The following is a 24,397-nucleotide window of genomic DNA, read 5'->3' as shown; positions in this document are numbered from 1 at the left end:
TATGAAAGGAGTTCCTACTATGGTTTTAGTGAAGATCTAAATCTATTTTACAAACTTTGTTTTCTCTCATCATTTTAGACCCAGTTGAAAAAGTCATGGTTTGTCATTCAAGTATGTTTGCTCAGTTACCATTTCAAATATTTTTAAATGGTCTTTTAACCAGTAAGTAAACCAGTAAGAACAGAAACGTGAAGTTAAACCACAGAAAAACACCAAGAGAAAAAGTTGTTACCTTTATTTAAAAAATACCAATAATACTGACAAATTTAAAAAGCAATTCACACTCATACAAAAGTACTTGTGTTCTCCAAAACCACCGTATATTACATGTCAGCATTTTAATCATGTCTTGATTTACTAAAAATAGATGGTTTTTAGCCTAGTTATTTAAGCAACTGCAAAACTCAGTAAGACCAGCGTTGGGCATGGCGTACAGTAGGACTGTTTGGCAGTCTAGAACAACATTCCCACACCTTGTCCTGGCTCCTGAACAGGTGTTGGGTCATCCTTGAAAACCAGGACAAAAAGCTACTCGACAAGTCACATCATTAGATCTCTCAAAAGCTCTGAGGACCCAAGGCCCCTTCTTTCCATAGGAAGACCATTGTACTTTGGAGCTCACCCAATAATGCTGAACAAATGTCCTGTAGCATTTTAAGGCTAAACTATTTGAGAAAATTGACTGCTATCTTTCAAATCATCCGTGAGGACAGAAGAGGTTTAGTCCCGATTAAAAGAAGAAATCTAAATAACAAGGCATTTTTTGAAACCACACACAATAAAGGCTCAGACAATAGCAGTGCTCACTTTCACTTTTAGCTTAACTGGAACAGCCCGTGTCTGTTCACTCCACCAGCACAAATAGCAGCAACAAGATTTTCTAAAATTATTCTCGTAGGGAAAGCAAATGTCATCAAGTCCCACTTCTGGTCACGCTCCAGCTCCCATAGTATTTGCCTTAACACAAGATCTATATATCTATCATTTGCTAGATTGCCACAAGTTCACAGAGTGTCCCGTGCTGTCTAAAGCCAAAATACCATGAGCAGGCAGCACTTCTGCACAACCCTGTCTTTTCAACTGCCAAGCGCTCACTGCCGAGTGGCAGCAGGGATATTCCAAACACTGAAATAGCTGAAACTAAAGGAGTTATGGCACAATGGGCGTCTTAACTTAGAGCTACCGTTGGTCCTGAGGCTTCGCATCCTCTTCTGCCACACTGCAGCTGCAGAACATTCCGAGGTCGACAGACAGCCGGAGACATCAGGTCATATAGCGAGTAATAGCTCTCAGAGCATAAAGTAGTTCGGCTTGCATCCGAGCTTCTACCAGAAGCAAATTTACATGGACCTTGGGGAAAGAAAAGAAGTTAGGCTTTAACGGTGTGCTCGCAATGATGTGCTCCAGCAAAAGGCAGTTTGTGGGGGCCGTGGTTTTGGTATTAGTTCGCAATAGCGATGAAGGAGCACTTCGCATTTCAGCTTCCCAGACACCAAGCGCTATGGGTAAAGCTTGCACAGGGGACAGGCTGAACCCGTAGTGCCGCAGCCCAGCGCCGCAGCGGCTCACAGGCACACCTGAGCAGGTTCATAGGAAGAGGCAGCCATCCTTTAGTAGACCGACTGGTTTAGCTGGAAAAAAAAACAGGCAAGCTCTCGAGCACACAAGCCCTTCTTCGGCAGCAGACTATGAAATTTGGCAGCTTGAAAATAATAGTTCAAATGTAGCTTGAGTTAATCTATTAGTTAGAGGCAAAAGGGTAGTTGGTACCTGTGGAGCAGAGGGGGTTGTTAGCAAAGGAAGAGGTGAGAAGGTCGTGTGCCCCTGTGGGACAGAGAGAAACACAGAGGTAATTACCACCTGAACAACATGGAGCGCTTAGCTGAGGCGAAGCGCAAGAACAATTCTAACATGCCATTAAAACTATTATCGAGACAGAGGTGTTTAGTAGCTGCCATAGCTAAGAAGTTTTGTTCCCCAGCTCATCTCCTCAGTGTCGTTTCTATATGTCTTTGAGGATGAGACCAGAAACTGGGTGGGGGGAAGGGCAGGGAGGTGTGAAAAGTATCATCTCGCAGCAGGTAGGCTGCGAGTTTATTCTGGTGTGTAATGGCCATGTCTGGTTTCATTTTCATGATTTCCATGAGGGTGGATAGTGATTGCACTCTATAACACATACAAGCCTTGGATTTTGATAGCTATGAAGATGCAAAGTTTTGGACTATAAAGAAGGGTTTTTGAGCTTGAAAATCTCATCTCTATTAGTCTAACCAAAACAAACATGTACTATTTTACTTGACCAAGCTTAAATCATTGTAGTTATAGCACCCCTGTTACAATTGGGTACCTCTAAACTATTTGCACAAGTTCAGCAAGAAATAGTCTCTGATGATATGTACACTAATTAAAGTGCACTTAAGTTTCAGCACTGTATCTGCATCCATTTTAAGTGGGGCTTAGAAATATTTTTCCAGACAAAAACTGGAGGATGTGAACCTGACGGAGTAGACATCCAAGGGTTAATAGCAAGCAATATTACCAGAAGGCGTGATTCAGACTGTAACGCAGCAGCAGAACTTAAGGCTTTAACACGAAGTAACTGCTTTGGGGCCATTCACACTCAAAATGCTGGTGGTACTGCAAAGACCTTGGGCCAGCACACAAGCTGCTCTGGGCTTGAGGCCAAGAGATGGGTCTGGCATTGCTTCCCTGCCTCTCTGGGCCGCAGGCAGCACCGACCAACAGCGAAGGAAAAAGCTGCAGTGGCAGGGACGCTGCGCCATTTACACCTCTAACATCCCCATACACTTCAGAGCTTGCACAGTCTGTTAGCTAGCAAACATGCCGTAGGAAAAGAAAAACAATTTCAGCCTGGGAAGTACTACACCTCCTAAGGGATTTACTGAAGAATGCTGGTAACATCAGCTAACGCTGAAGTGCTGTCTGGGTAGCTGTGGCTGTTAGCGTGGCAAATGCATCTACTGCCCATGTCCCTCAGCACACATGCAAACCGTACCTTCTCAGAGTGTTCAAACTGCCTCCAGAAGCTATCATACATTCGTTTTGTGGTCTTTTCAGGAGTGCAAACCACAGTCTTGATATAGACTTTAAAGCTGCGGTCCAACAACTGATTAATTTCACCATAGTCATAATCATCGTATCTGTTCGGAATTGAAAGAAGAAACTTTCATTTTCAAGAACCAGTTCTTTCACTTGCATTGTTCATAAGTTTCTATAGCAAAATAAATTATTGTGTAATTTGTAGCACCACAGGCCCTTCCCCATAAATAAAAATATATTTGAAAATACATGTATGCTTGCTTAAAAAATAGCTTTGCTTCAATTTGAGAACCTAAAAAAAAAAGACAATGCTAACAAGTCTGACATATATAGAACAAAAGTAGTAAAACTGACCTTATTCCAAACATACAATGAATATAGTTCCAAATTGCTCGTCTCAGCATTGAGGTATCCACGTCTTTGTGCATGGCCATCGTGTTGTAAGTCAGATTATAAGCAATATGAAACTTCTCATCAAGTAGTTGTCCCACATCTGGGTAAAGACGATTAACCAAGGAATAGCCGTGGTCTTCCCAAGAATAATCCTTAGAACAAGTAAAAACGCAGAATGGAGCATTTCAGAAAATAACTTGTGAAGGCCTAGTGCTTTAATGTCATTTATCTCAGGGCAGATAATCCGGGGTGGGGCAGGGGAGTTGTTCATTTCCTTGCTTTAAGCCTCCTCATCCATGGGGCAGTCAATTACAGCACAGTCATCTCCAGGTTTGGTATTTGGCACAACAAACAGATTGGGCACTAAACCTCCTGACAGCCCCATCCTTGTTACCTGAACACGAAAGGTAGGCACGTGCATTCCATGTCTGGAGAAGTCTTTGTAACCATAGCTGGTGTCCTCAAAGTGACGAGAGACATCTCTTGCTGGTGCCGATTCTTCATCTTCTGTTAATTTCAAACAGAATTTCACACAATTTCAGTAAGAACAAACTGGAAGTGAGCTAGTGGAACTCCTACGGAAGAATGGGAGTTTCTGTGCTTTTTAAATAAATGCACAGGTTTGCTGGACCACCTGTATTAAGTCCCTTTGGTACAGCTCAGTGTGAGTCCAACTATAGTTTTTAGAGGAAACACCACGAAAAACACTCAGATTATTTCTTACAGACAAAGATCTTTTCCTCCTTTCTTCTGTCTATCACTACCTATCCTCTAAGTCTAGCGGACACTGCTCCTCACTCAAGGCTCTGTAAAAACATCAAGGGAAAATCTGTTTTGGAACAGAGAGCTAATTAAAAAAAGAGACCTCTAAGACTTCCATGCCAAGTTTTAGAGGAAACTCTGCTGAAGAGCCCACCACGACCCTAAGATTGTAACAGATTAAGTTACTCTCAATTATCTGAAAAGTAATGTTTCATACATTTAAATAGCTAAGTGTGTTCAGGACTTTTTACATCATCTTGGGAGATGCTTAAATCGCCCAAGAAATCTCTCTAGAGGGAGATTCCATTTCTGTTGGACATTTTTATTAAACATCATACTGGTCAGTAGGTGTTATGGTGTGTTTGAGAGAAGCCACAAATCATGGCACTACTTTGCTTTTAAAAGTGTTCCTGGAAGAAAACAAGGTACCCCTAATCTTGATCCCTTCAAAGAACTGATAATGTTTTTGAGACATCTAATAATGCTTTTTTTCCCCCCTTTTGCTGTGCTAAGTATCTCTTCAAGTCATTTAGAAAAGTCTAAATAAATATATTTATACATCTTTTCTACCTGAAGAACACACGAACATGCTTTCTCTCTTCTCTCTTTCAAAACGTGTAGCCATCTCTTCTTGGCTGGCTTCCTCTTCATCTCGACACTCCTGTAGCTGCTTCATTTTCTCCATAAGAGCTTCAACTTCACAGACAGACTCTGTAGACTTGAAAAGGAGAGAAAACCATTTAATTTCCATGTAACGAGCTGACAATGATGGCAGAAACTATCAAGCCAGAAAAATTAAATGCGAACTACGTTCTTCATTTACATCTTTAAACACTGATTTTTTGATGAAAACAGTTCTTGAACAAAATTAGTACTGACCCAACAGTACACATTTAGTCATCATCTTTTTTCAATTAGATCCCTGGAATTTTTAGCATATTTTAAGAATCACAGCTTTTTGGAACAAGTGGTTCTGACAGTAAAATTAAAATAATTTCTCTTACTTAATCTAAACATTTAACAACTGAAAAACAAGGAGCTGTAACAGAAATTCTGATAGAGGAAGTAACCACAATTTACTACCCAACTGTATTTTTCCCCTTCTCTGCTCATAGAGAATAGACACATTGAAGGAGAAAGGAAGAGTGAGTATAAGTGCAGATTTAATGAAGCCTCAAAGGAAAGCTAGTACAAGATAATCTTATTTCACAAGAGCTGCTTTAATGCCGCAACACACTATTAATTTAATACCTGGCCTTGTAAAAATCCATCACCACAAAGCAAAACAAAGTTATCTTCCATGTATACAGTTCTACCCCTTTCCTCTCTTGCCTTTTGCAGTCGGTTTGCTCCTTCAGAGAACCAGCAAGCTCCATCAGACAAAATTCAAATGCCACCCACACCACTGCTGTAAAATCTCACAAGCAAGGAACTTGCACTGAAAATATCCTGTTTTCACTGTTCTTAAAGCAATGCTTAGTTCACGTCATGCTTTTCACTAAGTGGAAGCAAGTACAGATCAGTGAGCATAAGTGCTGCAGGCAGGAAACACTGTTTTAGAAACGGAGTCAGAAAATTGTGAATGATCTGTGGTGTGATGTATGACAAACAATTCAAGGCAACAAAGACTGGAATCAAAGGAAGAAAGGACTTTCCCCTGGACCCATGAGAAAAAAGCATTCCTGGCCACTGCTGCTCAGGACATGTATCACGAACTCCCAAAAGCCAGGAGTCATCTCTGTTTGTCCACCTGAATGACAAGAGACCAATAAAAATAGACAACTGAGAGACTGTATCGTCTCTCCCTTCGGTAGCTTCTCCCATTTTACCAGTGTCATTTCAGATTCTACTAAATTTATCTTTTCAATGGCCCCGCCCTCATCTTGGGTTAGGTTAATCAATCCCACTCCCACTGCATGAAGACCCAGGCACCCTCCATGTGTTAAGTTTACCAAGAAACTACTATCAACAGAGATTGTTTGTTCAGACTAATACTTACTGGGATACTTCCAGTTGGGCTAGCATGAACGTCATCCACCCCGTGGTAACCATTTGTGATATCGCAGATGCAATAGTTACTGACGGAAGGGGGCCTGAAGGTGTGACCCCCTTCGCAGTCGATCTCTGGACTGATCCCACAACCAAAGGTGAAGGAAGCAAGGGAATGGTAGTGTGTGAGGAGAACGACCGCGTGGATCAGCTCTGCCAGGGACCAGCTGTTCTCTTCAGTCTTCAAAAGTTGCTTTAAAAACAACGCAAGATTAAAAGTATTAATTTTGAAGCCCTTCAAATGATCTCACCTTAATGCAGGTGACCAATGCATTTCTTTACCAGATAGAATTGTTTTTCCAACGTCCACACTCACTTCCTAACTCTCTTCTGCTGTTACTGTGCTCAGTGTCCCGTTAGCAGGTTATGTGCCAGCCACAGCCTCACGTGGTTAAGCCACATAGGAGATGACTTCTCTCCCCTCTCTGGCCCTCGGGTATTGAATCAGCTGAGGTTTCTATTTTGTACCATATGGTTTGTATCAAGGCCAGACTGACTTGCATTGAAATTTCACACCTCTGACAAAGATGCAACCACAACAGTCACATGTTTCTTCAACTGGTCTTTACGGTCTCAGAAAGACCTGGCAATTCCTTGTGGACCAGATATGTAACAACCTGGCATCGGGGGCAGGCTCCCTCCATCTTGTCCCTGTGGGTGGAATGCTCTACATTCGACAAGAAACTTCAAACCCCAACTTCCCCTTCAGGCAGGAAAGTGGGGGAGGTTTGGGGCCTTCTGACAGAGCGTGCATCCTCCCCCACAGCCCAGCGTCCTGCCTCCCAGCAAGACCTGCCATCACCTCTCTACCCGGCAGACAGCACTGAGAGTCCCAGCACCCAGCTCCTCCTTCTGAAGGTTAAAGAGCAGAGGAGGAGGAGCAGCTGCTCCATAACCAGGGCCAGGCATGCCCTTGCCACGAGAGCTGCCGTCACCACATACACACTGCAGCACGCTCGAAGCTGGTGGCCCTCAGAGAAGGGGGCAGCAGAAGCAGCTGCGTGGTGGCTTGTTGGTGCTGCGGTCCTGGCTGGCCTGTGCCACCAGCTCCCCTGGGCTGTTCTGCCAGCCTGCTCCCTCCAGCCCAGTCTGGAAACTGAATGTGTGGACAAACCAGCAGCAGCTGAGACAAAAATGTGGTGATGGGTGTTCAGCCTGACCTCTGGCAGCATCTCCAAAGTGCTCAGGGGGGTCTGGCTACTGAGAGCACAGGGCTGAAGGAAGCGCACATCTCAGCAGATGCCCATCGCACCAACAGAATTCTGACATGTCAGTGTGTTGTAAATTAAATTTCTTAGCCACCTAAGACCAGTCATGGTCATGCTAGTTTTAGAAGGACGTAAGTGATATTGTATCACGTAGTATCACAGCGATGTAACACTGAAATGGAAGTCAGTAATGCAGAACATCTCTCACCCTGTCTGGCTCTTAACCCCCTAAGAATCTGTGACTGCATTTACTGACAAATAAAGGCACATTCACAATACTCCATGAAACTTTTACCTCGATGTGTTCCTTGGTGATAAGCCATGGTCTATGAGCCAACATTTTGTTCAGTTCTCCTAAATTTTGCAGCTTTTGAGGTGCATTTTCCAGGCCATTCAACCATTTGGGGTCTCCACCAACATGAAGGAAGTCATTCACATGGAGGTTAACCAGGTAAGAGCACTGGTGTCGTGCTGCAGCCTAGCAAGGAAAACACAATTGTGATACAGAAAACAACTGCAGTAAATCAGTGCTTTATGATAAATACTGTAAGTCATCACTTCCTCAAAACACTCAAGAATAAGACTTGCAGTGATCAAAGGCTGAAGTAAAAAAAACATGAGATTAACACATCAGCCTCTTTTGATTATTGTTCTCACAACTTAAATATCCCTCATTCATATACATTATAACAATGCTGGCTACAGGTGCAACATGCCTACATCCAGGGCATGTACAGGCATGGATTCATTGTATGTCCTGAAGCAAATAATCCATACTGCATGGTAGGCTCCAGCAGGGAAGAAGCAAGGCTGCCCCTGGGTGAATCTTTACCAGCTAAAACAAAAGCAGGTTTTAAAACACATACACAGCAAGAGAGACTAAAGGCAGCTTTTCAGCAAAGAACAGATGCCATATCATTTATTCAAACAGTAATGCTTCCCACATCAAATTAACACACAGCCCAAAACTTTAATTCAGCTTCAGCAGACGAGGATCATTGCAGTGGCAGTTTGGACATTATGAAACCAACCACCTCTGGCAGAAAACTTTCTTAGAATTTAGAGTTTCAGAAACAGATGATGGAAATATTGAACTAGAGGGAGGTGTATTCAACAAGACACACAAAAACAAGCTTTCTTGGAAAAGAGTTTCTGAGATATTAAGGAAACTAAAAATAAACAACTGTCTTATTTTTATAACGGATTTTTTCCCCCCTCTTTCTCACAGTCCTACCAAAACTATGAACACAAAGAACTGATCTTATGAAACAATTTGTAAACCAGACACAAACAAACCTACTCTGCTTTTCCCCTTAGCTCCTACTGAAATGCCTTTCCAACTAGAAACTGCAAAACACAGAAATAACTGCTATAAAACAAGACCAGAGAGAGTTGCCAAAGTGGCTTTTTCTGCTTGCTGCTTTATGTTCCAGCATACCATTATCCCGATGTAGTGTCGGTAATGAAGCGGGAGTGGACCATCCATTTGCAGTAGATAGTGCTGAGTTTTCAGAAAGCTTTCAAGATACTGTGGGTGGAAAACCATCACCAAGGTAACATTGTCCAATCGGCCCAGCGTGGCAAAAGAATCTGCAAACAGCGTGTGCATCATGGCGTCTTCCTTTCCCACTTGAATTGTCTGATTGAACAGAAAGAGCAATTAGCAATATTGTCTGAGAAGTACCAATAAAATAGTAAACAAATATATTACTAGAGCACCCAGAGCCTGCAGCAAAAGGAATTACGTTATAAATCTATTAATGGCATTAAATCAGTACACATAAAGCATGGCACATAAATCCCCTTAATACCTCTCATTTAGGAGATCACAAGTGGTTGTAACAGCAAAAGGAGATTTTTGCCTTTACACTTTGTCTTGTGCAACACCAAGTTCTCACTTTTGACTGTCTCACCTTCACTTTCTTGAATTGATCTGACATAGTTTATTATAATAACAAGGTAAGTGAATCATTATTCTCATTGAGGAAAAAAAAGAGGGAAATAAAAATCTTGCTAAGACAACAAGAGAGAAATAAAGGGATATTGAAGCTTAAGGCTCTAAAATTCCTAGAAAACCACAGGCATACTACTAACTTTTTTTCTGCTCCAAATTCTCTTACCAGATAATCAGGAGAGAAGCACCAGAAATGCTCACCCACAGCTTCTCAGATAATTCAGAATGGTAGAAGCAACTCGAGAAAAAGTAACCCCGGAGCAGCGGGGCAGGTTCCTTATGGACCAGTACGAAATTACATCCGGATGTTCACAAGGAAACAGAGACTCTTACAGAAAACAGTATTGGGTTTCTCTTATGCTAGATAGCAGAACAGGAGGGGTCATAACTATTTCCAAAGCTCCCCGGGGCTCTCACTGCTCCTGTACACTGGAACTGTGGCCAAAGTCTCACCAGGACTGAATGTGATCGCGACTGACAATGTTTTGCAGCTCAGCAGCTGTCCTGAAACCAAATGTGGGTTACTACTAAAAGGGTGTTCCTTAAAAGCATAAAGTTCACTGTGTACTTGAAAACATCACCACACCTCCTTCTCGGGGATGAATCTGCTTGGTCCGTGTCCCAGTGGTCTAGGAATTCTTATCCCAAGTTCCTAGAAAAGAAAATTACACCATCTCAGCATTTAGTTATAAACAGCCTTTTAGCTGTGGTTGCAAGAAAGAAAAGAATTTTCCCTTCAGAGCTGGGTTTACTTGGGTACTCACGGTACTCTTACACGGGTGCTTTTACTAGTACCATTTGTACAAATGCAAATCATTTTTAATAGAAGTGCTTTAAAATTAGCCACGCTTGTTTACAGGGTACTGCCTCGCTCCAGCAACAAAAAACTCAACAACAAAGGCCCTGCCAACCGAAGAAAACACACACAAATTTTTTATGCACACACACACTACAACCTGGTTCACAGAAAATTCTGCATAAAGCATATTTTGGCTGGGTGTCCAGAACAAGGCGTTCAGTACACAGCCGGCTGCTGTGTGGTTATGCCACTGATATAAAACGAGACCGATGTGTGTGTGTGTACATCCGCAGTACGCCAGCACATAACACTCTGTGCATCTGTCAGGAAATGAAACAGCTGTAACCCTAATCAGATTTCTTTTTCCCAACCTCAAAGAGCTCTTAAACTGCTTAAAGTACCTGATCTACATTTGCATCTGCTTTCTTTTTGAAACAGGATAAAAAGCTATTCACGTCAGGAGGGAGGGGGTTTTGCTCCATCAGAAGAGCAGCAGCCACATCCTCGCACACGGTTCAGTGGAGGTGTTGCCCAGCAGGTAGGAGGGAGGCTGGAAACCTCCCAGCAGTTCATGACCTGCCATCTCAGCCAGATGTACCTTCCTGCCAGACCTACTGCACCCTGGGCCCTTGGTGCAGCCAAGGAGCGAGGTGTGCAGGAGACCTGGGTGCATTAGTGTCCTGCCTGTTAAACCGTTCCCTTGGCAAGAGCAGGAGCCATGGGGTCACGGGCAGTTCTTGTGTTTGGCATGGAGCAGCCCCCAGACAGGGGACAGTAGGGTCCATGGGGGACGTACCAACCCAGGACACAGCCCCATCTCACGTGTTTGCACATGCCCACCACTGTCCCAACTGGGAAGCACAATCGCTACGGAGGCTCCTCCCCAGGGTGTGCGGCACCCACCCACAAACCAGCTCTCCTGAGGGGCTGGATGGGGCTCTGAGCAACCTGATCTAGTTGAAGATGCCCCTGCTCATGGCACGGCGTTGGATTAGATGGCCTTTGAAGGTCCTTTCCAATCCAAACTATCCTGTGACTGCTCCATGGCCAGTGGGACAGCTTCCCCAGGAAAGACGGGAGCCCTGGCACCCGAAGCAGCTCCTGACAGGGCAGCTGATGGCACTGTGCTCTTACAGATGGAGGGAGACCTGCGATTAAAGCTGGGGATGGAACTGAGCGCTGAACACTAGGCTATATATAAACTAACCATTTGGGCTCTTATCTGTTCCCTCTACCCTGCTTTTTAAAACACATCCATCGCCTCCGTTCCACAGGCCAGACCATTCCCTTTTCTGATGACACCAACACCATTTAGGTCCTTAGCAACATTTAGGTAAATAAATAAATACTGTATATTGAGCCAGTTCAGGCTAGACAGAGCAGAGGGGCACCTTTAGCTGTTTCAAGTCTCAAGTGCAAATGGAGTCCCCTAAAAACTGCTTGTCAAATTCAGTTTTAAACTTTGCTACATTTCCCCGCCATAGCTAAAGGTTGTTACAAACAAGCAATACTGGTCTCACTCACCACTGCACTTTTCCTGCCTTTTGCTGAGGTTTCTGTTTGCATGAGAAGCAATTTTATTAATCAGTTACCCTTCCCTGAACTTTCCCCTAAGATTAAAAAACAGCTTCAGAGAGACAGAAACAATCAGCACAGGTCTAAGTCAGAACTACCAAAGCCCATCAGACTCTGACCGTCTCCTTCTACCCCACGTCAGGTGCTTTCATTTCTCAAGTTTTATTTGGATAAAGCAAGATCTGAGGGTAGCTCTTACACTAGAATTCACATTTTCCGTGTGACAGTAAAGTTTCCGATGTAGGTTTTTCCTGCTGAGTCCCAACACTTACAAATTCTGCCTGTCAGCCAAGTCTCCAGCAATGCCACTTGTAGGATAGAATTTGTATCTTGAAACACTCGCTCTCCTCACAGCCCTAGCACAGCTGCTTTTCTCAGCTACACCTACCCTAGCAAATTAGAGAAGCATCTTACATCCAAATGACAGCAAGAAAAAAAAGCCTGTACACATAATTTAACTTAGCAGATGTCTGCAGTTGTCTGCCAACTCAAGCACTTCAAGATAAATACCTTCAAGTTCAATTCCTGAACAGGCACATTTCAGCCTCCTTTCCCAGAACAGTTATAAAAAGAAAAAAACACCCAAGATTTCTGAACCTGAGATCAGCAAGCTGCTAACATATTTTGCCTCACAATCTAACATACATCAGTATCAATACATTTAGCCTTTTTTTAAAGCACACAGAGGTCAAACTACTATTGTTATGCTGCATATAACAGGTTATGATCCTTCAGTAAAGAACAAACCCTCTCTGCCAAGTGATTTAGGTTTTTTTTGGTTATTGAAGAAGTTGGCTTTTGTTTTCCCTCGGGAAAGAAAGTGTCTCCTAGAAATCACAGCACCAGCCTAGTATTTGAGAAGCCTGGGTTCAAGTGTCTGTTCTGACAGAGATGTTGCAAAGGATTTGTGAAGATGAGCCTCAGTTTCCCATCTGCAAAACAGAGGTAAATGTGTTTCTTCCAGGTGGTGCTGAGAACAGAAATAAGCTTCTTGTCATAACATGCATGGTAACCACAGTCATGAGAGTCGTACAAATTCTGACCCACTGAAAATCTTCTGAAAATTGTTATTCTTTAGTTACAAGCTATAGCAGACCTTTTAAAAACTCTCTTCTCTCTTTTCAGGAGCAGCATTTAATCAAGTTCTCCTAGTACTCGAGAAATATCAGGCATCTCTGGCTGCTACCAGTATCTCCTGAATCATCTCACCTGGAGCACTGACAAGCACTTGGTGAAGCAGCTGGGGTCTAGGACAAGCAGCAGTTGCACGCAAGCGGTATTTATTTGGTTATTACAAATGTACAAGCAACTTCTATGCAATTCCAGACCACCGAGTGGCACAGCAAAGTGACCTACTTAGTTGTGTTTTCTGCATCAAACTTCTCCTGACTTCTTTCCTCCTGTTTGTTAACCTTGCCACACCAAATTCCATTCAGCCTAGAAACTCTGTAGCTGAACGCAGCTCCAAGCTCAGCAGAAAGCCAACCACAACTGAGGCTTTAGGTTCAAATAATACATAATAATAATGCATCAGAGGCACTCCATCTTCAAAGCCAGAGCATAACACTCAGACTGCAAAGCTGAGCACTGAGGGTGGAAGAGATTTCACCTTCAACACCCAGAAGCTCACAGCTAATGGAGGGAGGTGGACCTCCACAGGTGGCAATCCATCCCACCGCTCACCTTCCAGATATACCTTGACAGAGAAGCAGCCATATAAATGCTGTATCGCTGTGCTGGCGGAGACGACCTCAGAAATCACAGCAAAGCCTCCTCCTTCCCTTTATGCAATGTAACTTGCATTTCTGTACAGCCACTATTATTATTTCCATGGGAACTATGTTCACCACATACCTACCATTTCTGAATCTACATGTCCCTCATCACTGCCTATTTGAGCATCTCATCTGAGGTATTTAATTCATCCAACATTCCTGTGAGGTAGGGCAAGTGTATTATCTGCCATTTAGGAGAAAAAAAAAACAAACAAAACCAAACAAACAAACAAAAACAACTAAAAAACAGAAAAGCTACATGTCTAACAGAGGCTGCTACAGAAGACTGGTGGCTTGAGCTGAGATCTCTCAAGCCACAGGGTAATGCTCTGACCACCAGACTGTGTGCCTTTTCAGAGACTTCTGAGCCAGGAAATACGCTTTATGCAAATTCACACCAAAAACCAGCTCTTCAGAGCTGAGACAGAAGACTTAATGAGACAAGTCTGCAAACTTAATTATATACTTTCCAGCTACCATTCCCTCTCACCAGTCTGGCCTGTTTAGTACATCCAATGCCACAATGCCAACCAGACCAAAAATCTGTACTGCACACACATATACATGAAGAGACCACTCTAAAACCACAAGCACATAAAACATCACTCTATTAATGGCTTTTCTATATCTCAAGACTCTGTCAATCAAGCCCCCTTTTAGGTAATTTTTGAAGTGTCTTGTCAAGAATAGCATTCCTATCAAATTTAAGCAAAAGCTTCAGATCAAAAATGGAACTGCAAAGTACAATGTGCACGACCTCTGTTGGTAACAGACCATCACCTACTTTGGTTCTGAACGTCTTCAAAATGTAAGTGAAGAAAAAAAGAGTTGCTTTCAAACAGACACCAAATATCAGAAATTCCACCTAGAAACACTGAAGCACAGTTAGAAGCTGAGACACAGGACCTCTCTCTAGAAAAGGAGCCTCATGGTAGCTCCTGCTCCACAGTGCACCTAAAATGCTTTTTCACATCCCTGTTCCTCCCGCACTGCTGGCTCCTGGAAGCTAGAGCTCTGCTGCCTATCACAAAACCTCTCCCAAAACTCAGTTATAGTTGTGTGAGATGAGTATGGGGACTGTTACTGAACTTTTAATTTTCAGTCATTCAGGATTTGCAAACTGAGTTCCAGCTATGAACCACAACCTTCAGACTTCTTCCCTGGTGTTAGCACAGTGACTCATTTTGCTCCCCTCGAGTACAGTCAGTACCAATATCAAATGTTTTATCTCCCAGGAAGACTTATTTACATACCTACTTCAGCCTCCTCCAAATGGCAAAAAGAACATTTTGTCACAGACAAGTAACCACAAAGTGAAAATATAATTATTGATTCACTTCACTAAACCACATTTGGATTAACATCTTCATGTGAATAATCTGTCTTGATTACGCACTAAATACCACTAGATTCAAACAAAACTGTATGAAAATCACACACTGTAATACAATATAAAATAATATAAAGGAAGGAACCAGAGAAGGGAAATGAGTCTGAGGTGACCTTTTTTGGGGGTATCATTTTCCTAGACAATCAAGCAATCATTTCACATAATCTAAGTGCATTTGTATCCAAGCTTAGGGCTAAGAAAGGCACAATGAGCAGTGCGTTGAAAACTATTCAGTCTCCTAGCAGAATTAACCCCCCCTGCAACACGCCAGTGCTGAAGAATTCAGCTTAGTATACTACTGTATACATTTCAAGATGACATTAAAAATACCAATTTAAATCTCTATATTCTTATAGGCTCACATGCCCCAAAGCATCCAAGCAGCTCACACTAGATTTCCAAGGGAGACGTGGGCACTTACCAGTGTCAGAGGCCCTGCGCCGCTGCGGCTGCTCTGCTCGCTGTGTCTGGTTCCTACTTCCCCTTTAAAGGTCACCGACAGCAGAACCACGCTGGTGGTAACACTGACAGGCTACAAATTTGGAGTTCCCTTGTTTGGGACTTTTAACGACAATGACTGGCACAACTGGCCACGCAGGACAAGTTATTTATCACCAAACTGATAGGCAGTCAGCTTAAAAGGCATATTTTCAGTTCTGCTAAATGCAGTAGCTACTGTAGTTCCCTCATCAGATGGGTAGCTTTTGGAAATGAAGGGATTAAGAAATAAAGAGTAGTGACCAAATATGGTTATTTTCCAAAAAAATAATCTCACAAATTCTACACTTTTTCTACATGTGGCATTACAGGTTTTCCTATTTTATTCATTTATCTACTGCAGAAGCAGCTACAATTGTTGTGGCTTTCTCATGTTAAAAAGACAGAAAAAAAAAAATCTCAAAAATGCTCACGTATTCTAAATTTTTGCATTGGTTCAGTTTTCTGGGTTTCTCAGACTGTCATTCAACTGAAGCACTAAACATGTCTGCACTTGCACGGATTTAAAGAACAGAGAACAAGTACTCCCCCTCTGTTACAAAGCACTTTGTTCTGCAGACCTACCACTCTTTACTGGAATTAGAGCATAGCAAATGTTGAAGTATTTCTGTTTCCACAGAATAGATCCATATATGAATTTAAGCCCTTAAGTTACTTTATTTTAGCTTAAATATCAGTAAGTGTATTTTCTCTGAATGTCTCAAAGTCCATTGAAATAGCAGATTTCTAAAACATCCCCAACTGGTTTGTGTGACTTGATTCAAGACAAATCAAAGCAAGGGAGCATGTGCCCAAGCTTACATGCCCTGTTCACACAGCAGGAATAAAAGCAAACCCCAGGCTGCTCAGTCTCAAGCTCTAACCCCTCTTCTCTGGTCATCTTCTAGGGCCAAGTAGCAGGAGCAGATCCAACTGGAATAGTCTCAAGGCACCTAAGTGCTACCTATTCTTCCTCAGCAGTAATAGCTCTTCCTGAAGTGGTTTTGTGACACAGCTGCCTAGAGACCACAACCCAATTTTCTTTTTATTTGAGCTCACTGAAACCAAGAGGCTGACTTTCAATGACTAGTGCCTAGTTTTTCTATATGCCAGTTCTGTAATGCGTACAATGAAACAAAAAGTATTAAAGGGCAAAGGATTTGGAAGGAATGCCTGCAATTTCCATGCTGTAGACACTGTTTAAATAGCGACAGATCAGTGACACAGAAGGAAACAAGTTTAAATGTGACAGTTACCGTTTGCACTATGTAGACTGTACTGCTGGATTATGTCAAAGCAAAGCAATTTGTATCCAAGACATACCAGATCTGTACAAACCAGAATACAAAATAGTTTCTGTAGCAACCTGCAGCAGTCTCAGGATTTACAAATTTCCATTAAAAGAAAAATCTAAACGTGGTAACACTACGAAACTTACAAAAGAGCTCTAAAGCAGTGTTTTAATTCCTGTCTAAAATAATGCTATTGACTTGCACTTGTTTATGCTTACAGCAAGCTCTTCTCTATCAGAAGCACAAGAAGCACTGTTTCAAAAGGATAATCCAAGTCTGTGCAAGAAATAAGGAAACACCCGGCACTGCAGAGGCAAAAACTACCTGGATGAGCCTAAAAACCCAGCAGAGTCATCCCACCACCACACACAAGCGGTTCACAGCCTTTCTGGGAGCAGGTGGCAATGGGGAGGATAGCTACAGCATCTTCACTGTCACTGTGGGCAGTAGCCGGATATCCCATAGAAGGGAGCTAGAAAGGACCTGCAAATCCCCAAAAGTCACCCTCCAGAACGACGTCCACACGGGACGAGCGAGGAGCCCGCAGACAAGCCCTGCTCCCGCCTGCCCGGCCCCGCAGCTGAGCCGGGACTCGGTCGCTGCAGCGACCTTTGAGCAGCGACTTCTCCCTGGGGATGCGCCCTAGGAGCACCACCGCCGGCCCTGGGGAGGGCCAGCCCTAAGGGGGCACCCCCGTGGCCCCAGCCCCTCGCCACCCGCGGGTACCTGGTGCTGTGAGCCCGGCCTCGCCACCCTCATGCCGGCGCTGCGGGGCTGCGGCCAGCCGCTCTCCCCTCGCAGCCCCGCCGCGGTTCTACCCCGCCGCACAGCGCCGCCGGGGCGGGCCCTCCTTTCCTCCTCCCCGGGGCGGAGCGAAGCGGCGAACAGCTGCCTGCCACCGCCCTCTGTTTGTGCCCTCTACCCCCCCGCTGCCTGCCAGCCCCCGGGAATGCCCACACATGCCCCGGATAGGGGGAGAAGGGGAAGCCCCGGCCCGGAGCCGCCCAGCCCGGAGGCAAGTGCCGTCCCAGGGCCCAGCCGTCCACCCCGCCTCGCTGCTCCGTGCTGCCCCCGGCCCGGCTGCAGAGCAGGGCTGAGGAGCAAGGGCCCTTCTCCTTCTGAGCGCCGGACTCCTCCGCCTTCCCCAGCACCGAGAAGCTCTTCGGACACCACTTCTTATTTGTTTTTTTTTTTTTTTTTCCTTCTCCCCTGCTCCTTATGCAAGAGTTTCTACCTTCTCTTTAAGCAACGAGCTAATTACGGCTTTTAAACTGAGAAATTGCAAGAGGTTAACATTTTGCAGATATTTGTGTGACTAAGTATGCTGCTGGAGAAATCTGGCCTCCTGCCTATTCCCAAGATCATAACAGTCCTGGGCAAACATATGTTTTGCAATCACATCAGCAAAACACTCAGCCTTTGTTTGCAGCAGGCTGTACTTCTCCCGTCGACCCCCCAGGGCTGTAAACTCTGCCAGATGCCTTACATCTCCCACCTCTTCTGGTTTGGGATTTTATGGCATCAATTATTTTAAAAGAAAAAAAAAAGTCCCCAAGCTAGCCCATATGATTTTATTTTTTTGTCTTCCACGGCAATCTAAGATTTATAAACCTGAATTCTGTTAGATCGTTTTCCTTCAAATATTTTGAATTAAAATAAAATATGACAGACCCCAAGAGGAGAATTTCTGTTGCAGTTTTGATGGGAGGATGCGAGCACAACTCTGAACTCCTGAACATACTCATTTGGGGAGGAAGGCTTCTGCCTGAAATTCAGGCTGCTCGGTTTTGAGTCCTACCAAGCTTTCTAACAACCAAGCAGGGAAATTCCATGACATTGAACTTCACACTTCTGTTAAATGTAAAACTGAACACTGAAAAACTGTTCCTGTTATGGGTATATGAATCTTGCAGCAAAATGCAGAAAGCACTGAGGACAGTGCTGTCAGGGGAATGTGGCAACATGACTCACAGCAGAAGTTGTGCACATTTCTAATGCTAAAGCTTTAAAAGCTTCCTTTCCTCTCCACTTTGCAATGACCATCAACTCTCTGGGCTATGCAGTTAACTCTGGAAAGCCAAGGGATATTTCTGAAGGCTTAGCAGCAGTTATGTTAAATCACCTAGAGGTGCCCAGGTACCACAGCTCCTCACTTGGGGCCTTGGCTTTAAGCTGGCAGGTTTCTCCAGAAGAAATGAATTGAGCTTGGTACCTACTTGCACTTCATCAAATGCTCGACAGAAGCATGGAAAAAGAAGAAGAATGCAATACTGGCAAGGAAGGTTGCATATTGTGAGCTAATAAAATAATGAAGAACACTGTTTAATTCCCACTGGCTATATCCTTACTTCAGGCCAGAACATAACAAAAAGAGAAGGAATGGACTCCTTTTGAAACACAGGGAAAGAACTGGCTTGTGCTCAGAAAAACTGTTGAAAAAGAGAGTAATTACCTGAAAGCTGAAATGCAAGAAGAGTGCCTCACCATAAGAAATCTTCCTGGATGTCAGATGAAAGGTCACCCCCTTCAATGAATTTGTTAACACCCTTGAAAGGGGGGAGGGAAAGGCAGCACTCCCATAGTTGCCTGAAATGTTTTTCCTCCACTGTGGTTGATGGCCCTGCCTGCTGGATATTTGTGAGGAAGCTTGTTTATGTTAACATTTGTTCCTATACAAAGAACCTTGACAGATGCAGATTTTTCTCTGACATTGTCCAAGGGAAATTCTCTTTCATTAAACAACCAACTCAACAGCAGAAAGGTAGGAAATTATACCATGTTCTTTGCTTTTTGTATCAGGATAGATAAAAGCAGTGACAGCATGTCAGAAAAAGCGTGTACAAAGGGGAAGAGGAAGTTGCACAGCCATAGCAAACAAATAATAATGGTCTTAAAAGCTCTCCCATATGGCCTGAGTACACAAGCTCTGCTCAGGCCCCAGGTACGTCTCTGCCTTGGCATAATCTCATCACCCCTGTCTCCACCCCAGCCCTCACACAGTATTTCCAAAGTGCAACTCCCCCAAATCGAGGAATGCACAAAACTGAGCCACATGCTCATCTATAAATCAGTACACAATTGTGGACTGAAATTATTTCCATTTGGGGGCTAGTAAAACAAGCTACATTGGCAATTTCAGGAGGGAATATGGTTTGACACGAGCACAAAGCTCATTTGGGTACTAATGAGTGCAGAAACCAGTGCGGCCGGGGCACATGGGGACAGATCTATGGTACAGTTTGCATAACTTGAGCACTCCCCTGGGGAAACACAACAGCATGTTTGACTATGTATCGATGCAAGTAAACACAGATCGAATGAAATGCTTATAAGGGAAAGAAAAAAAAATAATTAAACATGAAAATATTGATAGATACCAAGTTTCCTTTCACTCAGAATGTAGGACAGATACACATTAAGTCACCTAAAGCAAATACCACCTACAGGAGGAAAACATACTCTTTCACAACAAGCACTTCCATAAATGCTGCTTGCATGAAAGGATGGGTTTACCATCTGTGCAGTCTACATGAAGTCATCAGAAATGCAATTTTTTCTTATCGCTACAGTTGAAGAAACATCCCAATGAAGCCAAAAGGAGACCATGCAGTTGCAGTGTGAAAAGCCTGATCCTTCAAACATGTATATCTGCTCTTAGCCACTGTAACTTGGCCTACTTCCACTTCAGTCCAATAAGGCGACTTTTTTGAGTCAAGTTCAGCACAAACAGATTACTCTGAAGAACTGGCAAACCAAGATACTAAATTCTTTCCATAGAAAAGCTATCCAAGCAGGAGCACTTGAAATGCCTGTTCCTGCAATGCCCTAGACATCAAATTAACATCTCAAAGAATGGAACATTTACAAATAAAACCACATAATTCTTTGGGGCTCTGAGCTACCTGATTTGTATTAGTTCCTAGGACTGGACTCTTGTGGTTTCATATGGTAGCGTCAGCAAGCTTAGCAGAATGGATGTAAATACCAGCATTCACGTCCAAGTGCCTTTGAAGCCCCTGAGACAGCTGCAGATGGGTGGTGTCTCCCATCTGCAGCTATCCCAGCAGAAGAGGTCACTGCACCAACTCGGGTGTCACTGACCCCGGGGGGAGGGATGAGTCTCTGTCCTAAAACTTGCCCGCCCAGCTGCTGCCAACAGCACTCAGCACTGCGTACAGTCAAAGTAAGTGATTGGAGAACTATTTTGGGGCGGGTGGGGGTGTGTGATTATTTTTTAAAATTGTTATAGCTCATTTTGATTGTTAGAGGTTAGGTATTGCTAACAATGAACACCAGATCTCAGAGGATGTAACTCCTAGCGAAGAAGCAGCAATAAAAGCATGGGGGCAAGAATATTTTCAATCAGAACAGTTTGAGCAGCTCCACCTAATCTGATGCCTTAATGAAGTCACCAGGTGTTTCAGCAATGACTAAGCAGCCCCACACTGGCTGCTCTCAACATTTCCTTCTGGATTCCTCTCATTCCTTGCTGTCCACAGCCACTACCCTTTTCATAACAAATTTCAAATGTATCTCCTTCTATCCCTTTATTATACATTTGTTATTTCTAGAATAGTAAAAATCTTTATCATCATAACAATATGGGAGGCACAGCAACTCAGCAAGCTCCAAGAACTCCAGTGGCTTTTTCTGTTCCCTGAACTATTTGATTCATCGGTCAGGACTTTTCTTCCCCCAAAACAGTCATTCTTCTTGTAACTTCTGCCTTTAAGACTTCTACAGCTTGCCCCCACCTCTAAACCACAAGTTGTTTTGTTTTTTCTCTCACCAAAGCTTGTCCAAATTTAACATTCCCTTCTGCAGTTATTAGGTAGCAGAAGTACAAAGTTTAATTTAAGGAGCGATAAGAAGTTGAGATCTTGAGATTATTCATGCTTTGGCAAGGACATGGAAACAGATTTACGGTTTCTAAGACTAATACAAATAGGTAGATTAAAGATGCATATCTAATCTTAGTAGACTGAAAGAATGTTTTACCAGATTACTCTTCCCCTTTTTTATGGGGGTACACAGCTCCTCCTAGGCTGATGAACAGCAGCTGAACTATAAAAGTTGTTTGTCTGGCTTGCTGTGAATATCCAGTGTTAGAGAAGTGTGTTCTTCTGATACTGTTCTGAGGTGGCTCCAGGCTCATGCACTACACAGGAATACTCTGGTTACAAACTCCCTTCCAGACCCAGCTCCCTGAGAATGAAAGCCTATGTTACTAGAACTAGTTTCAAAACTGACCTTAGTAACTCACAGGTAACTTCTGATCTTTTGGTGACTAGAAGGTGTATGGAGAGGGGATCCGTTGTCCAGCTGCAGATGGCCACTCTCTGGGGAGCTGCAGGCAGCCAACCACTCTGCAGTCTCAGTACTAAATAAACATTAAGGTTAACCCCCCCTCCCCACTTTAATATTAATAAAAGAGTGTATTTGGAGTTCAACCAAGAAAAAGAAAATTTAACATAGCTCATAGCTGTCTAGACCTGGTTTGGCCTTAAGAGGTCTCCTCTCTTCCCTTCAGTTAGCGAACTGCCAGGTGACACCAATGCCATTTTGCACGGTTCCTTGAAACTGGTATCCATTTTACTGTCTTTTTCTTAAGCCCTTTCTCCCCCAGATGAATACTGGAAAGAGACAAATATCCTTCCTCAGTTGAGTGAAAATTCACCCTTGGGAGCTTTCTACAACTCCTAGTCCTTGTATTTGATTCAGTGAAGAGCAATGAGCCAATGCCATCTTACTTGCTGTGCCACCTGGAGTGCTGTCTGACCATGCTTTACCACTGTCCAGTAAAGATGCTGTTGGAAGGCCTATCCTACACAGATGGAAGTTGCCTTATCACGCTGGGCAATCCACTGCTAACAAAACTTTTCACATAATGCAAATGTGTGCCTTCCAAGCAAAGGAAGGCCATCTCTGCATGAGTTTAAGGCTTCTGGGTCTTTTAAACTACGTTTGACCTCAGAAAAGAGAAGAAAAAACAATGAAATGCAGCTCATTATTAGCTTCTGGCAGAAATCAGACACAAGGACAAGCAAATGGGGGAAAAAAATGCCCTTCTGAGTACTGGAGTTTTATACATGGCTTACTGGGATTAAGAGAGACCATGACAGCGAGGGACCCAGCACTGCATTGCTGTGACATTACAGTGAGTCTGCAGGAAATGCCTGGCAAGTGTCCTGGGAAGAAGTCGCACCTAAAACCTACTTTCGTACTCTGGTATGTACTGACATGCAACCCAAAATCGCTTCTCCTCACCAGAAGTTTTTGTCACCTTTACCCTAAGGGGCTCAGATGCACTTCTAGAAAATTGCTTGAAACTCTGACCTGAGGCTCGTGCCAGACTTGATTTTGCAGGTACAACAAACAAAAAGCTTATTTCTGTAGAGCCTTCACCAAGGAACAAGCTAGCAATTCATAAAATGCTTTGTTAGACTTCTTCCAAGTCAACTCTTAATCTCACATGTATTCGCACTACAGCCAAAACCTACCTGATTTTAGTGATTTTATTTTTTCCTTTTTTTTTTTTTTTTTAATTAATTCAATTTTTCCCCACATAAAGACAAGTAAAAAAGAACGGGATGCCACAAAAGCATGTAAATCATTTAATGCACCTCAAGAAGACTCTAGGCTATTTTTCTACAGCTTGATTGTTACAATGAGATAAAATCAACTGAAACAGTACTAAATGAATATGGGAAGTACCATTAGAGATTCAGGAACCCTTATATCAGTAACTGCAGTTTGGAGAACTGTTTCGTGACTTTCTTCTTACACTTGCCACTCTCAGGCACATGGTCAGTGTGCCTCAGAGCAGCAGACAGGGAAGAAAAAAAACCCAGTTATTTTATTTTCAGTTTTCACAGTCTAACTGTGACCCAAATAATATACATTTCTTATCCAACTTTGTGAGTTTTGGAAAACCATCAAAGTTTTTTGTTTTGTTTTGGTTTTTTTAATTAGGAAAAAAAAAAAAATCCAAACACCTATAAAGATATATTCCCCTTGCATTTTCTGTAATGACCTATCTTGATAGTAAGGTTGCAAGTTCCTCAAGACTGAATCTCTCTCCATATTTGTTCAATATATAGAGCCAAGTACAATAATAATATAGGATTTATCAACTCCTTTAGAACATTATCTTGGCAAAAAGTTAAGCAAAAACATAACATCATCCTAGAAGAGTAACCCACAGCATTAATTTAATGATAGCAGTTAAGAAAACAGATCATAATCTAGGTACTATTCAACACCTGATTGTTTTAAGTTAAGGAGATAATACCAGATCTGCTATTTTTGTATCAGATCTGTTTCTTTTATACTCAAAGACAAACAGATGAAGACCTCTGCTTGAAGAGAATAATTAAAACAAAAAATAGATTAATTGTGTATTTCTTGCCATTTTTGGCAGTTATTATTGCTGTTCTGTTTAAATTCAGACAGCATTGTATTCTTCATTCTTCCCTATTTGAGAAGATGACATGGCTGAGACATTTTGACCCAAATCAGTTTATTGGCCTTTGCTTTCTAAAACAGAAGAACTAAAAAAAAAAAAAAAGTGCCCCGCTTTCCTGCTGATACAAATCCTAAAAGATCTGCTCTGTCTTCTACTCAGCAATCAAGACCATCTCCTTCAGTGGGTTTTAGTATTTTG

General features: G+C 43.0%; 1 protein-coding gene across 4 annotated transcripts in view; it reads right to left on the bottom strand.

Moving 5' to 3' along the window:
• Positions 1–220: 220 nt before the first annotated feature.
• The window catches only part of SESN1 (sestrin 1), a 79,686-nt gene continuing 55,509 nt past the window's right edge, over positions 221–24,397 (bottom strand). Inside the window, exons 1-11 of one of the 4 annotated variants that reach the window (XM_082048805.1) lie at positions 17,461–17,591; positions 10,013–10,078; positions 8,911–9,111; positions 7,768–7,950; positions 6,215–6,457; positions 4,786–4,933; positions 3,848–3,960; positions 3,415–3,605; positions 3,017–3,161; positions 1,771–1,824; positions 221–1,350 (exon numbers count right to left, since the gene is read on the bottom strand). In XM_082048805.1, coding sequence (XP_081904931.1) covers positions 1,264–1,350; positions 1,771–1,824; positions 3,017–3,161; positions 3,415–3,605; positions 3,848–3,960; positions 4,786–4,933; positions 6,215–6,457; positions 7,768–7,950; positions 8,911–9,111; positions 10,013–10,078; positions 17,461–17,493 — 1,464 coding nt within the window. In that variant the 5' untranslated portion in view covers positions 17,494–17,591 and the 3' untranslated portion in view covers positions 221–1,263. Of the gene's footprint in view, positions 1,351–1,770; positions 1,825–3,016; positions 3,162–3,414; positions 3,606–3,847; positions 3,961–4,785; positions 4,934–6,214; positions 6,458–7,767; positions 7,951–8,910; positions 9,112–9,592; positions 9,773–10,012; positions 10,079–17,460; positions 17,592–24,397 lie in introns of those variants that run through there. The other 3 variants (XM_082048803.1, XM_082048806.1, XM_082048804.1) reach the window with 3 other exon arrangements.

Source organism: Streptopelia decaocto, assembly GCF_964273445.1.
Source record: "Streptopelia decaocto genome assembly, chromosome: 3".
NCBI classification, from domain to species: Eukaryota; Metazoa; Chordata; class Aves; order Columbiformes; family Columbidae; genus Streptopelia; species Streptopelia decaocto.
This window is presented reverse-complemented; position numbering and strand designations above follow the sequence as displayed.